The 13,700-nt window shown below is 41.0% G+C and overlaps 1 protein-coding gene across 5 annotated transcripts in view; it reads right to left on the reverse strand.

The window, feature by feature from the left end:
- Positions 1 to 13,700, reverse strand: part of EZH2 (enhancer of zeste 2 polycomb repressive complex 2 subunit) — a gene marked incomplete at both ends in the record, with an annotated part of 43,411 nt that continues 29,711 nt past the window's right edge. For 4 of the 5 annotated variants that reach the window (XM_079533479.1, XM_079533481.1, XM_079533482.1 and 1 more), the window contains 12 exons: positions 1 to 61; positions 802 to 886; positions 989 to 1,069; positions 1,786 to 1,867; positions 2,350 to 2,445; positions 3,236 to 3,414; positions 4,982 to 5,107; positions 6,168 to 6,208; positions 11,318 to 11,412; positions 11,767 to 11,936; positions 12,319 to 12,559; positions 13,513 to 13,604. In XM_079533479.1, coding sequence (XP_079389605.1) covers positions 1 to 61; positions 802 to 886; positions 989 to 1,069; positions 1,786 to 1,867; positions 2,350 to 2,445; positions 3,236 to 3,414; positions 4,982 to 5,107; positions 6,168 to 6,208; positions 11,318 to 11,412; positions 11,767 to 11,936; positions 12,319 to 12,559; positions 13,513 to 13,604 — 1,349 coding nt within the window. The remainder of the gene's footprint in view (positions 62 to 801; positions 887 to 988; positions 1,070 to 1,785; positions 1,868 to 2,349; positions 2,446 to 3,235; positions 3,415 to 4,981; positions 5,108 to 6,167; positions 6,209 to 11,317; positions 11,413 to 11,766; positions 11,937 to 12,318; positions 12,560 to 13,512; positions 13,605 to 13,700) is intronic. The other variant, XM_079533483.1, reaches the window with a different exon arrangement.

The following is a 13,700-nucleotide window of genomic DNA, read 5'->3' on the forward strand; positions in this document are numbered from 1 at the left end:
TCAAGGGATTTCCATTTCTCTTTCTATACCCACATACTTAAGGGCATCAGCTTGGCTGTATCTGAAATAAAAACGAACAAGAATAAGAACTGATATCACTGGAGCATTTCAGCTTCATTGTTCTGACATAACACATCACAGTCTGGAATGCTCTCTGCTTTCCCCTAGTTTCCTCACCACTGAAATTTACTTCCTGTGTAAATTTGCAAGTGCAGAACAATACTGAACATTCAAGAAATGCTATTAGAGGAGCTTGAGCCAAAAGGAAGTAAGTGGTCCATAAAGCTTCACGCTTTCCTTATAGTACTCAGTGCTGAAGTTCAACCAATTGCATTTCTCAAAATTGACTTAGGCAGCACTGTTTTCACTAGACAGGTAAGTTCTCCTCTAGCACGATTATCTTAGCAAGCACTTCTCTGTAATGAAGCAAGCTCTCCTTACCCATTTTTGAATTATTATTCAACCTGTAAACAACCTGTACTGCTTATCTAAGGAAGTACCAGAAGTGCCAGAGAAAGTTTTAGGCTTATCTGCACAGAAACATTGTGCAACTCCTTCTCCCTTCTTAAGTCACATTTGTCTTATTGATACAAGCCACCTTTCCAAGTTCACTAGACCCTTGGCCAAATGTTTGCCCAATTAAAAAGAAATAAAATAGCCAGGACTGCCTCTCACTGCTCTCAGGTGCTGAGACCTGAAGTTAGCAGGAAGCAGGTACAGGAACTCATTTGGATCTGCTTAGAAATACAGGTAACTAATTGAGCATGTCATAAAAATAAGATAGAGGAAACATCTACCAACCTGTAGTCAAAGAAGAGTTCTTCTCCAGTCTGAATGGCTCTTTTAGCAAAAATTCCTATTCTGTGATCGCCGTTAACCATCATAACTGTGGAAAAGAAAAACTCAAGGTAAATACTGATAAAACGCATACTTACACACCCCACAACATTTTATATATTGTTAAATGAGAGCTAAATGTAAAACATACCTTTTGCATAGCAGTTGGGATTCACTGAATGGTTTGCAAATCTAATCTTGTTTCCCTTGCGTGTTGCATCAACCACAAAATCTAGGAGTAAAAACCATAAGTGATAGGAAGGTCATCTCCAAACAGTTTCTTTGTTTAATGATTACTATGCTTAGATTTTAGCAGCTGGAAAAGACACCCGCTCAACTTCCTACACTGAAGAGGTGGCACATCTTCATGCAGCAGCTTTATCACTGCAGCTCAGTGACCCTACTGCCCCACCTCTGCAGTCCATTCATCTCCCGCCACACTGGCTCCCACTGGAAGCTTCTCTGCCCTTGCTCCACAAGGGCAAGCTCCATAAACAAATTAAGGCAACGTTTACAGAAGGCAGAGCTTTTCTTTCAAATGATTTATTGTATTCTATAACTGACACAGAATAGTCTTATTTCCTGCAAGCAGCAGCAGCTGCCCATCTGCACATTTTCCTCCCCACACAAGATTACCTTCACAACTTACTGCTGTTTAAGTCACAGTGAAATTATTTCAAATGATACCTAGCAAAGCAGACTATTCAGGCTAGTTTACTAATGCTTGTAAGAATTTCACGGAGTAAAATTACAGTTTTTCAACTCATCATCTGTAGCTGCCTCGTCTAATAGGCTCTTTCACTGCTATCTCCTTGCATATCATTTACATAAATCCCCTCTGCTCTCAGAACTAGGAATCAGCAGATGGCTAGGAAAAGATGTGGAACAGAAAGAGCTGCGAGCCAACATTTCATTACGCTGCACGGATTGTCACTGGTAAACACATACCATTATTCAAGTTAAACAGAAAGCTGCACATGTACTTGTCGTACACTTTTCCTCTTCTGTCTGCCTCATCCTGAGAGATAATCTGAAAGAAATAGTTATTGTAAACCACCTTTTGCAACTGTAACAGCTTAAGGCTAAGAACACAAGATGTTCTGAAGAATACTCTAGGTTTATCAAACAATCACAGCTTGCTTTTAGCATGAATAAGTTCCTTGAGAGTAGGAAGAAAGAACTGCTTCTCATCTTAAAAAGTAAGACTGTGCAAGTGTTCAATTTCTTGTTATTACCATCGAATAACATTTAATGGCTCACTGAATGTTAGTGAAAGTCACACTGAGGATTAAAAATGGCACTCCGTTGCTCATTCTCCCAAGAGCCTCACACTTTTGGTGACATTTCAACCACGTAACTCCTGGATTTGGAGCCTGTAACAGCAGTAGCTGCATACTTAGCCTGTCACCTCTCTCCCTCTCTGGAGAACGACATCAGCTTGGTTTGGAACCAGATCATCTCCAACACACAACTTTACCCATTAAGTCCACAGTAACCAGAGGCGTCCTTTACCTCACCACAGTATTCAGAGATGAATTCATTCTTTTGTACAGGATCTTTGATGAAAATTCCCCAGCCTGCCACATCTGAAGGTGCCAACAGTAAGTGCTGTGGGAGGCGAACAGAAAGAAATAAAACAGACGTGGTTGGCTTAGACTGACCCTCCCTGCCCTCCTTGACACAAGGATTTTTCTAACTGATGAGCACAAATAGACATTAAGAACTTCAGACTAAAAAGGCCTGCTGATGGGAGCATAATGCTGATTCACTCGCTGTTTGACTGACCAACTCGTGAGAAGATGCTGCAGAGCAGAATTAAGAATTTATTTGTTTTTAAAATATCAAGCAGAGCTGAACAGGCTTCACAGAGATACTTGGTAGACTTCGTGCAAGTGAAGTGCATTACAATCAACAAGTGAACAAAGAAATAGCCAGCACTAATGTCTAGGTGAAGTTTTCTCATCGTGAGCCAGCAGCTACTTATCCTTCAAACCTGCAGCCTATCTGCAAATCACAAGTGAAGCAGAATGGCAGAAAGAAGAGATCCTTCCGCAGTATTTTTCAGAAAACACAAGAAATGCTTCCTTGGTGCTGGAAAATGCTAAAATGTACACAGTGCTTAAAAGTGACACGTAAGCAAGGTAACAGATGACAGCTATCTCCCCTTTTGATTTTACTTTTGATTGTCTTTTATGTTTGTTTTCTGTATGTTTGGAGGGTTTTCTTGTCATCACCACCTCCCCCCTCCCTTTTTTTCTTCTTCTTGCTTTATTTGATTTGTTTCTTCCTGTTTGAAACCATGAAGCAGAAGAAATTCTGTTCTCTGGTATGAAAATACGAGAACGCTTCAAAAAAGACAAAAGGCAATAGGCACATAGTTGTGTAACTATCTACATACTTTTTTGGATCCTCTCTGAATGCTGCAGTTCTTGCAAGAAACATTTTTGCTGTCCCAGTGGTCAGCTGCTCCACAAGTTAAACAGAGATCAGGATCACATTCACGAACAGCCAGGTAACATGGGCACTGCTTAGTGTTGCACTGTGCTTTACAACGACATCCAGGAAATCTGTTTTGGCCTGCAAAGGAATAGATGAAAAAAAGGCAAGTATGAAAAAATACAAAGTAAAACAGCATAGCTTTCAGTATATCAATATTAAAAAATAAACAATAATAATAATTAAAAACAAGCATAGCCATTGGTTTCTTTATAGGACATTATGAAAAACAAGGGGAAATGGTTTTAGCTTGAAGGAGAGCAGACTGGGGCTGGATGTCAAGGGAAGTTCTTTGCTATGAGAGTGGTGAGGTGCTGGAACAGCTGCCCAGAGAGGCTGTGATGCCCCGTCCATCCCTGGAGGTGTTCAAGGCCAGGTTGGATGGGGCCCTGGGCAGCCTGGGCTGCTGTGAAATGGGGAGGTTGGTGGCCCTGCACTGGTGGGGCGTTGGAGCTTCGTGATCCTTGGGGTCCCTTCCAACCCGGGCCATTCTGTGGTTCTGTCAATTACTATAAATTCACAGGATCATTAAGGTTGGAATATCATCCAATCCAAACATCCACCTGCCCTCAGTATTTCCCCACTAAGACTTTAGTGGCATATCTCCACATTTCTTGGGCACCTGGCAGGAACGGTGACTCAATCACCTGTCTGGGCAGCCCATTACAGTGCCTGACCACAATTTCAGGGGACATTTTTCCTAATGGACCTGCATGGACCCTGCAGAATTACTGCCAATGTCCACTGCAAGGACTGACCTGCATTTGTGGTCAGGGATGGCTGGAAAAATACCAACAGGAAAGACTTGCATCAGGAAATGCCGATTCACAGAACGCAGTTTGTCAAGCACTGACATTTTACAAGGATATGTTATTAGGCTCAGCACAGCAGAGAGGGAGTAGAAGACCTCCAAGCAATCTGCCCACTGTAGTTCTGAACTGAGAAATGCTGAGCTAGTTTTGGAGCAACAAAGGAATTACGCTCCAAATACCTCTAGCAGCAGTCCAGCCAGGAGAGATGCACAGGTGGGGTGTAAGCAGGAGCTCAAACTCAAATCATAAAAAGGTGATGGGTCTTAAACAGAACCATCTTACACGATAAATCATCGTATGGATACATATTTGACAGCCACTGATAAGCAGAACTCTGGGAGAACCGTTAGAGATCTCTCTTCAGTAAAAGCTATTCTATGTCTGCTTGGAAAAGCATTCCTTCTGTTGCAGACCACAGAAAGCCAAGATTGTGTTTTTATTCAGTGGCAAAAATGGTGAATGAGGACAGTTCATTCTCTCCTTTCCTGAATTCAATCACAAGCAAAAGAAAAAAAGACTGAGAGATGTTCTCCAAACTGTCTAGCAAAGAGAGGGAAATTAAAACAACACCCACTAGTAGAGACAGAGGAGTCTCAAAACTTCTTAACATCTCCAATTTTACTTCACTCTTCCTCAAGTCCAATCATTACAACTGCTTTTGACTTTGTTCAATGACTAATTAAGAGGGCCAATTTAAATTGAACACGTGCTTCCTTGTCAACTGCTTGACACTGTTTACACCTCTCACAAACACTGCCTGCAGAGGGGACAGGGTGCCAGCAAAGACACTGGAACAGTGAGGAAAGTTTATAGGTAAGTGTTCTACTTTTACTTACATTCTGAGCTGCACTGACAAAACTTCTCACAGAAGTTTTGAGCAATAACACAAGGGCATGAGCTGTCACAAGGCTGACGTGGATGATCACATGGCTGATAGTTGTAAACATGATTTGATGAACCATCTGAATAAAAATTGCAACATCTTTAATAGTGAAAGATGCAAACAACGTGCAGTTCCCCTCATTGTTTAAAGCAGAAATTCCCTTGAAGTCCCCTTAACTGAGAAAGCCCAAAACCAAACAGACCCAGTTCTACCATCAGTGGTGGGAGGGGAAAGAAGGGAGGTGTGTGTTTAGAAAAACAATGTAGTATTAGTTAGGTGCTTGATACCACTAGCTGCTTGCCTCTTCGTGCATCTTATTCTTCCCATTACTCAGCTGCTTAAGTGTATTCAGAGCTGACCACTCTCTACTGTGGAAAACCGAAAAATGAAGCTACAGTAGCATAATTTCCTGTGTAAATATGTGCTAGAGTAACACTGTTTTATCTAGCAAAATGAATTGTTCAAGTGCTCCAAGTCATTAAGTCATTTTTACACTTGAGGAACAAACAATCAGCTTTAAAACAGACACGTGGGCAGAATAACACCCATCCATTACAATACCAAGCTTTCAAAGCCAATTTTCTAATCCAGACAAAGCCAACATCTTACAGGCCAGAAGGGACGACTGGAGCAAAGTCTAGCTTTATCTGTACAGCGGTGAAGAGAATTTGGTGCTATATAGATTGTGCTTCCTGTTAATTGCACTGAGCGTTTGTTGTGTCTGCAAAAATGATCCGTCAGCAACGAGAAAGGGGAAAGAATCAATTTTTAATGTTGTTACAAGCCCCAAACTGTTCTCAACACATTTTTAAGCTTTTTTCTTTTTAAGGCAAATGCTGCTTTTTAGCGCAGCTCCCAGTCCTGCTTTCCATACTTTATGAGCACATGCTGAAAGAAGTTGTTAATTCAGCCTCCTTCTGAGTTATACAGACTATTTCCAAACAGTTATATAAATCAATTAACACCTTTTACCCCTGCTATCTCTAATGAGAGCTTGCTTTATCTCTAGCTCCCTACAGGAAGTACATAATGGCCTAAAATTGAAAATGGGAAAAAAACCAACAAAACCCAAACCGAAAAAAAAAACAGTAGTAGGATCTTAAAAGTTCAGGACATAAATTGAATGGAAAGATGCTAACCCTTTTTCAGCTGTATCTTTCTGCAATGAGCAGCCCACAACCTGCAAAAAACACAAAACAAACACAAGAAAGTTGACAGGAACTCCACTCCACCTGCAGTGGGCTGGGAAAGTCCTCTGCATCTTGTACCCATGTTTGATTTAAAATGGGCAAGTTTTGGTAACATAAACGTCTGCCAGACCCACAGAATTGGTTGCAGCAGAAGCACCCTGTTCCAGTTCCTTGGAGCTGACTGTATCAACACTGCAGACTAATGGTTCCCCCCGCCCCCCTCAGCATTGCACTAGTCCCAAGATGGTACAGACAAGCAGCATCTACCAGCCCTAGGCTGAAATTCGTCTGGCTTTTAAGGAAAACCTGCAAATAGGAAAGCACTGAAGCAGGCAGCAGCAGAAGGAAGTACACTGAATTGCAAACACGCAGGGGCACATCCGCATAGAGGAGTGAAATTCTCACAGCCGTTTTCTTCACGGGACTGGAGACTCAACACCCCACCAGCGGTCTCCTCAAGATCACAGCCAGGTATCACCCTTTATCTGCTCATCTCCAACAGGATCACAGCGCTGAGCCACTTCCCTTCTGCTTCAAACTCTGTATGCCTTACATACCTCTCTTCAATCCTTAAAACTGTCCTTCAGCATTCTCTTTCTTTGTTATATTGCCTAAGCAGCGCTTTTGCCAGTTTGCTTTGGGGCAGAGGCTAGGAGAAGGTGGAATGCACGTTTGTTGAAATATAGCATGCTTTTGCTTACCACAACATAGCTCACTGTACTTGTAAGTCATGACTACTCCTTTATCATGTAGATTGCAAGTTTCAGGAGCAAGGAATCAAGAAAAAGTATCTGTCCGGCCTTAGGTGACAAACAGGTGCTAGACAGAAAATTTCACTAGCTTTAAAGTAGAAATTGATGTTTCTTAAGGTTTGTTCAATTATATGCATTCTCATTAGCACTTGTATTTCAGTAATACAAAAAAAAAAATCTGTAAAATAAGTAATATTTAAAAAGCCCATCTTCTGAATGTCCCACTGTACCACCTCAGCTTGAAGTTTCTACATAGTGCTTTATTTTGTAAACCCATTATCTCAATTTCTACTTTAATTCAGTGGTGTGCTGCACCTTCCTGCCGTACACAACGGCAGACTTATCCAGGCTACTGAAGCTGTGGACAGGGCACAGAACCAAAGACTACCCACCAGAGATACAAAACACTACAAAAAAAGGTGCCAGCATATTTGTTAACACCAATTCTTTTGAAGAAGACACTGATATGAGTGCAATTTCAACTTAAATTACTCTAATGTGCAAACTTCTTTTTTTTTTTTTTTGCTGGCTGGCTTTTGGCAAATGTAGGAAACACAAAGCTTTTAAACAAATCCTTCCCAAAAAGAGTGATAAACCCTTTAAAGATTTCTGTGAATGCACTCCTTAAAGCATTATTTCATTAGCAATTAATTTGAATATTTATTTCAAGTTAAGCACTATCCGTAACAATCAGCAAGATCAACACGATGGAAAGTTGATACAAGAGGTGTAATGACAGAGGGACTAACACAACAGGAAGCTGTTATAAGGGAAGGAAAAGGGACTGCTCACCTGTCTCCAAAGATCTGGGCTCACAGGGGAGAAGTCCACAGAGGGGAAGGATCTCTTTCTGGAGATGCCTCCCGTGGCAGTCAGCCCCTATCGGCTCTGGGAGGTGCAGCCAGGCTCCACCGCTCCAGGCTGCACAGCTGAACGCCTCCAGCTGCGCTCCCAGGGCACACTGTCCTTTCCCCAGGCGATCACTGCACGACCCAACAGTTCCCATACAACCATCCTAATGCCTCAGTGTAAAATGCCGCCTGCTGACCAGCTGCCAGCGAGGACTTCTTGGTTTTATGGGAAAGCGGATTGTATCAACGTGGCCACCTGAATATGGCAGAGGTCGTCGTCAACCACAAGTTCAGAATACTAACAACCAGGATCAGTGCAGAAATCAGCATGGCAGTCACAGTGACGAAGGCATCAGATCTGCTGCTCTCCTAACAGCAACCGGTGTCAGAGAGCCTGGCAAGAACCGAGCAAGGCCTGCCTGCAGCGCCATCGCGGCGTGAGGGAAGCGGCAGATGGCAGCACGAAGCTGCCCACACTCACCAGTTAGACAAGTCTGACTGGCAAAGTCAAACACCACAGCCTTTTCTCTTAAGGACTGTCAGGAAGGGCTGCAAGTTCCCCTTACTAGTCGACGAAGCTGAAGTCTAAGTACATATCAGAAATGGACTGACGTCTTGCATCGCCCTCTAATTTGCTCTCTCTATCAGAAGAGAAGATCTGAGCTCACAAACTAGGAAGTGAAGGCGAGAAGACAGTCGAGAAAGAGCTTGCAACGAGACGTTACAGAAAAAAATGAACTGTAAACTCGGTGGCAGATTTCCAAGCAAATAGGTGGGTTTGTGTACATCTGGTAGCTGATCTCTGCTTGATAGCCAGTTTTGAAAGCAAGCATTTCCATAAGCACTATGACAGCAGTTGTCAAAAATATTCACGTTCTTCTCTGCTGCCATACACCTTTGTACCGTAAACACGGTGCAGAATTGTACAAAGCTTCTTAGGCACATGCAGCAGTTTGGGGGAAGGTAGGGAAAGCAGAATGAAAGAGGAGAAAAGTGGAGAAAAAGTACTTTCAAGTAAAGCTTACGAAGCAAACTCACATCTGAATAGAGGATGAGAAAGAGGAAGGGGAGAAAAAAAAAAAATCAAGCAGCAGCGTTATAGGACACTACAATCAGATTCTTATCAATCCATGGGAAAAGGGCCCATTAGTTAAAGCCAGCACGCAAGTCAGCTCCTAGCCAAGGAAGAACAAATATATAAGAGAATGAACTAAGTAACCTTCTTTCAGCATATAACCATGCTTTCTGCATTTTTTCTTCTCTCGGGTTTTCCTATTGCCTGCTTCCTATGCAAAATACTTTTTAGTCCAGCCAAAGAAAGTTGACACAGTCTATTTCCAGAAACCACTGTATAAAAAGATGTTTTCTGGTTCTTGATCAGTCTCACTGCAGCTATCTAACTAAAGAGACACCGGATGGGGGCAGAGAGTACTATTTGCTATCCACGATGGGGCAGTCATACCAACTAGTTATTCAGTGTACCTATATGGGTAGAAGATGGCACAGAAGATGTGTCATTCAGCTAACAGTAGCAGTTCCACTTGCAAGGTTAGAATTTTCTTTTTAATGATACTATACGCATGCCGAAGCAAAGTCTTAAGAGAATCAGCAATCAAACCAGAGAGAAAAGGCTATTAACAAAGCCATCTGCAACTGCTTTTCTCTTCAGTGAATGCTGCCTTTCCTCAAAGGCTTTGCACCCCATGAGCACAGTGCAACGCTGAAGAGCAGAGGACAGGGCACTGGTCCTTTCAGAACTGGATTTACTCCAGGACTGGATAAACTCAAACAGAACAAGAAACAGAGACTCGCAGGTGGTTTTCCCAGCCATCCCAGTTGCGTGACATCTTTACACAGTGCTCAGATTACACTCGTATGTATATGGACTGAACGGCTTTCCTTTCTGAAAGGCACTGAACAGACACTGCTTGATCGCCATATTCTATGAAATTAAAGGAAAAAAGTTATTTTACCTTTCAGTGAAGGAAGAGGAAAAAAAATTGAAAGGCGTTTCAATATCAAATTACTGGCCCACAAGACCTGTTTGTTGCAGCTAGTAGGAATAAAATATCAAGAAACTCCATATGCTGGCACATGACCATTGATTTTATACAAAAGACTCGAAACTCCTCCAAAAACAACGTCATTGTGCTACCTCTACAATCAATTTCAGCTTCAAAGGGCACTTGAGCCTTTTAGTCGCACTTCAGAAACTGGCATAGTGGCATTATTCTTCTAGCAATTTGCAAGAACCTGAAAGTAAGCTAATTCCCAACTGCATATTCTAAACTTGCACTGTAGCTATTAACTCCAGATTTAAAAAACCAAGCCCAGCAAATGCCCCCAAACTTGAAAAATGTGCCAAAAACATTAAATCAATAAGTTTTGCTCAGAACAGACGATTCCTTCCAGATGCTCACTAGATTTTTTTTCTTGGCTTACATCAGCTGTTTCTGCACTACAAAACAGAAACATCCTACTCCACCATCAGTTTTTAAATCAACATTAGGAATTTCACTAAGGCTGGAAATAATAAAGATACCTAGAATTACTGGAAGAACAGGAAGAATGAACAAGGAGAAGGTAAGGAAAGACAAAGGGGAAAATAAGAAACATTGAAAAAAGCATACTTATTCCTTGTAGAAATAAAAGTTCTTGCTAACTTTCAGTCAGTTATTTATCTATCTCCCATTTTCTCATCCCTATGAATAAAAGCGATCAGAACACTGAGTTATGTTGTTTGAACCTCAGTATTCCCAAAGGAAGTTATATTTCACTGACGGTAGATAGTAAGCTTAAAGTTTCAACAGGAATTGTTTTAGAAGGTCTTTCTGGCTCAACATGCAGCTTTACTTTGTACTTAATTAAAGCTGATTATTAAAAGTTATTTAAAAATTGAAGCTGCACGTAAGAGTCTACTAACCTATTTCTTCAATTGAAGCTGCAGTTGATAATGCAGCTGGGTGTAACAAGGGAATTCCTGCCACGTCCCTTAAAAAGCCATCCTACAGTTCATTTTTTTTTCTTAATGATCATCTGAATCTTTTGATTCAATACATTTCAACATAAAAAGCATAGGTTTACTTTGAAAAATAACGTCGTTATTTAATACCAGTATAATGCTTGTAAATTTAATATTTACTGCTTCAAAATTCCACTGACATTTCTTGAATATTGTAACCAGCCATACAGAAGAGTATTTCCAAACTACACTTCGATTATTTGCAGCAATAAACCTTCAAGAATCTGTCTGTTTAGGAAGCTAGAGAAAAGGAGGGGAGGGAAGGCAAGTGTAACACTTCCCGTCCCCACATGGCAGTGCTTTTGTCTGGGAAAACAAAAAAAACAACAACAACAAAGTGTTTTACTGCAGCAAATTTCATTTTTGAGAAGAAAAGGAAGGATATGGATGACTATTTCTTGAAAATAGCTTCTGTTCAGATCCCCTCTATCTTCAATTTTCCTTTATGCAAAGGGCATTTAGTAACAGATTTACCTGTGTTTCCTTTTCTTCTTCCTGGGAGGAGTATCAACATCTTCAGCGGGCACCGGAGCAATAATACTAGATTCTTTTACTCTAAACTCATACACCTAACAAGAGATACCATAATACATCCATGATAAATCTCTCACTAGTAGAAAGTTGCTCATTTTCTATAGTATTACTATTTCCTCCAATCAACATCTTAAATATACTGAAAAGATGGATCTGTAAGGTTGATCGTTTTTGTCACTGTAGAATCAATACTCCACCTAAAGCCTCTTGTAAGTTTTAAATCTGTTTTTAAATTAAATTAACTTCTGTATACTTGTAGCATGAATTTTGGATCATCACATTCTTGGGAAAACCGAAGAAATTACTTGTCTACTTCAGTAATACTAGTTCTGTATTTCAGGCTTCAAAAGTAAAACGCTGTCATCCTCAGTCATCACTCCCCTCCTTACCTGTCTGCATGTTTTGGTCCCAATTAGTCTGGCGATTGCACAGAAGTTGTCATAGTAAGTACCAATAAGAACTCTAAACATTGAGGCTTCTGCACCACTCCATTCCACGTTCTCTGGAGGCTCAATATTTGGCTTCATCTTTATTGGTGTTTGACACCTAGAATTTGCTTCTGTAATAAATAAGCATTTAAAGTACGAATCAACATAAGGTTATATTTCAGGAAGTTTCTATAGCCTTTAAAAACATCAAATAACCTGCTCAACTGCAGTAAAAAGTAGCCCAGAGTTCTGCTGGTTTCATTTATTTAAGCACTACAACAGAACAGCAACTTTCACCCAGCTCCTGAAGTGCAGAACTAGGTAACGCTGGCTGTTGAAGTTACAGATCTCATTTCTAAACGGACCTGGACATTTTGTTACAGAGATCTATTAAACTCATGGTTCCTCTGCTTTTTCACCCATTTCCAATGTTTCAAATACATTGTTTCTAAGGTTGCATTGCAGGAGGTGGGTTCATGCTGCCAAGCCAAGCACCATTTTGACTAGCCTTACCAGAGGAACTGGATGTTTCATCTTTCTTCTCTTCTTCCTCCTTATCGTTGTTTTCTCCTCCAGTTTCCATCCCAGCTTCTCTGTCGCTGTCTGTGTCTTTTGACTCCAGCACATTTATTGTTGGTGTGCTGGGTCTGCTGGTGTTGTTTGGAAGCCTTCCCCTCCGGCGGCCCCCGGGGCGCTTTGGTGGCGTCTTTATACGCTCAGCAGTCAGGGCAGCTGCAAACTCCTTTGCACCTTCCTAAAAACAAATCACTGATCTTCACTAGAAGCTTAGGAGCGCTGCCACCTGCTGCCCGGGGTGTGGGATACCTGCATATTACTCTATAAATTTAATCAGGGGCACAAATGCCAGTTAATTCACCCACAACATTGATGCAGTTAAGGTCTCTCCACATTCAAGTTTACTATTGTGAACATGAACGCTACTGATGATAGGATAAATCTACATTTACCGAATATTAATTTCGGTCCCGTTTCCACTTTTGCTGCCAAGTAAAAAATTAATTTGTTCAGTAATAAGTTTTCACCTTCCCATGTGACAGAAGTAGTGAGAATGTTCCAAAGTGCCTCCAACACACAAGAACTCTTTTTGCACATGGCATCTACACAATAAGCACTCTGCATTTTCAAAAGACCATCAGTATGGGAATTTGTTTTGTAGTGGAAAGAGTATGATAGGAAGTTTTTACGTTAGAAGATTAGACATGTAGTTTCATTTAGGGGAAGTATGAGTTTTCTCATTTGTTTGTTTTTTAAACTGTTTCCTCTTGTCAGTTCAAATCACGTGCTCCTGAAAAAACAAAGATTCTGGCAATAACCCTTCTTCAGCAAACTAAATCCGTCCAATTTTCAGTTGATAGGCAGCTTATGAGAGAGTTAAGTCTGTAAAACCCAGTTCTTTGACTAGATTGGACACAAGGGCAGCAACACACAGTTAGTAGGAAATGATCGTACCTCCCTACAAGTATGTCAGGCTACATCTAGCAGAGTTGAAAGCTATTCCTACTCAAATGTCCATTTTGTGACTAACACTTCTTTCACAAAGCTGAAGATGACACGCCTGACTGCAAGCAGCCTACAGGTACAAGCACGTTCATATACACAGCACATCCTAACAGTAAGTGCAGCTCGGTGTACTTACAAGAAATTGTGCTTTAGTAGATGCTTACAGCTCATTTGAAATTATCTTACCAGATGCTGATAACAGTGCGGTCCACAGGGCTTATTATCTAATGCTGTTTCTGTATTCTTTCTTTTGTAAGTATTTGGAGTTGCATGGAATGCTGTTGAATCAAGAAAATAACATTTGCAAGTCTTAAAAGTAAAAAAATACATTAGATATCTAACCTCAAACAGTATTAAAAACACAAGATTTACCA

The sequence above is a fragment of the Tetrao urogallus genome, assembly GCF_951394365.1.
Source record: "Tetrao urogallus genome assembly, chromosome: 3".
In the NCBI taxonomy this organism is placed as follows: Eukaryota; Metazoa; Chordata; class Aves; order Galliformes; family Phasianidae; genus Tetrao; species Tetrao urogallus.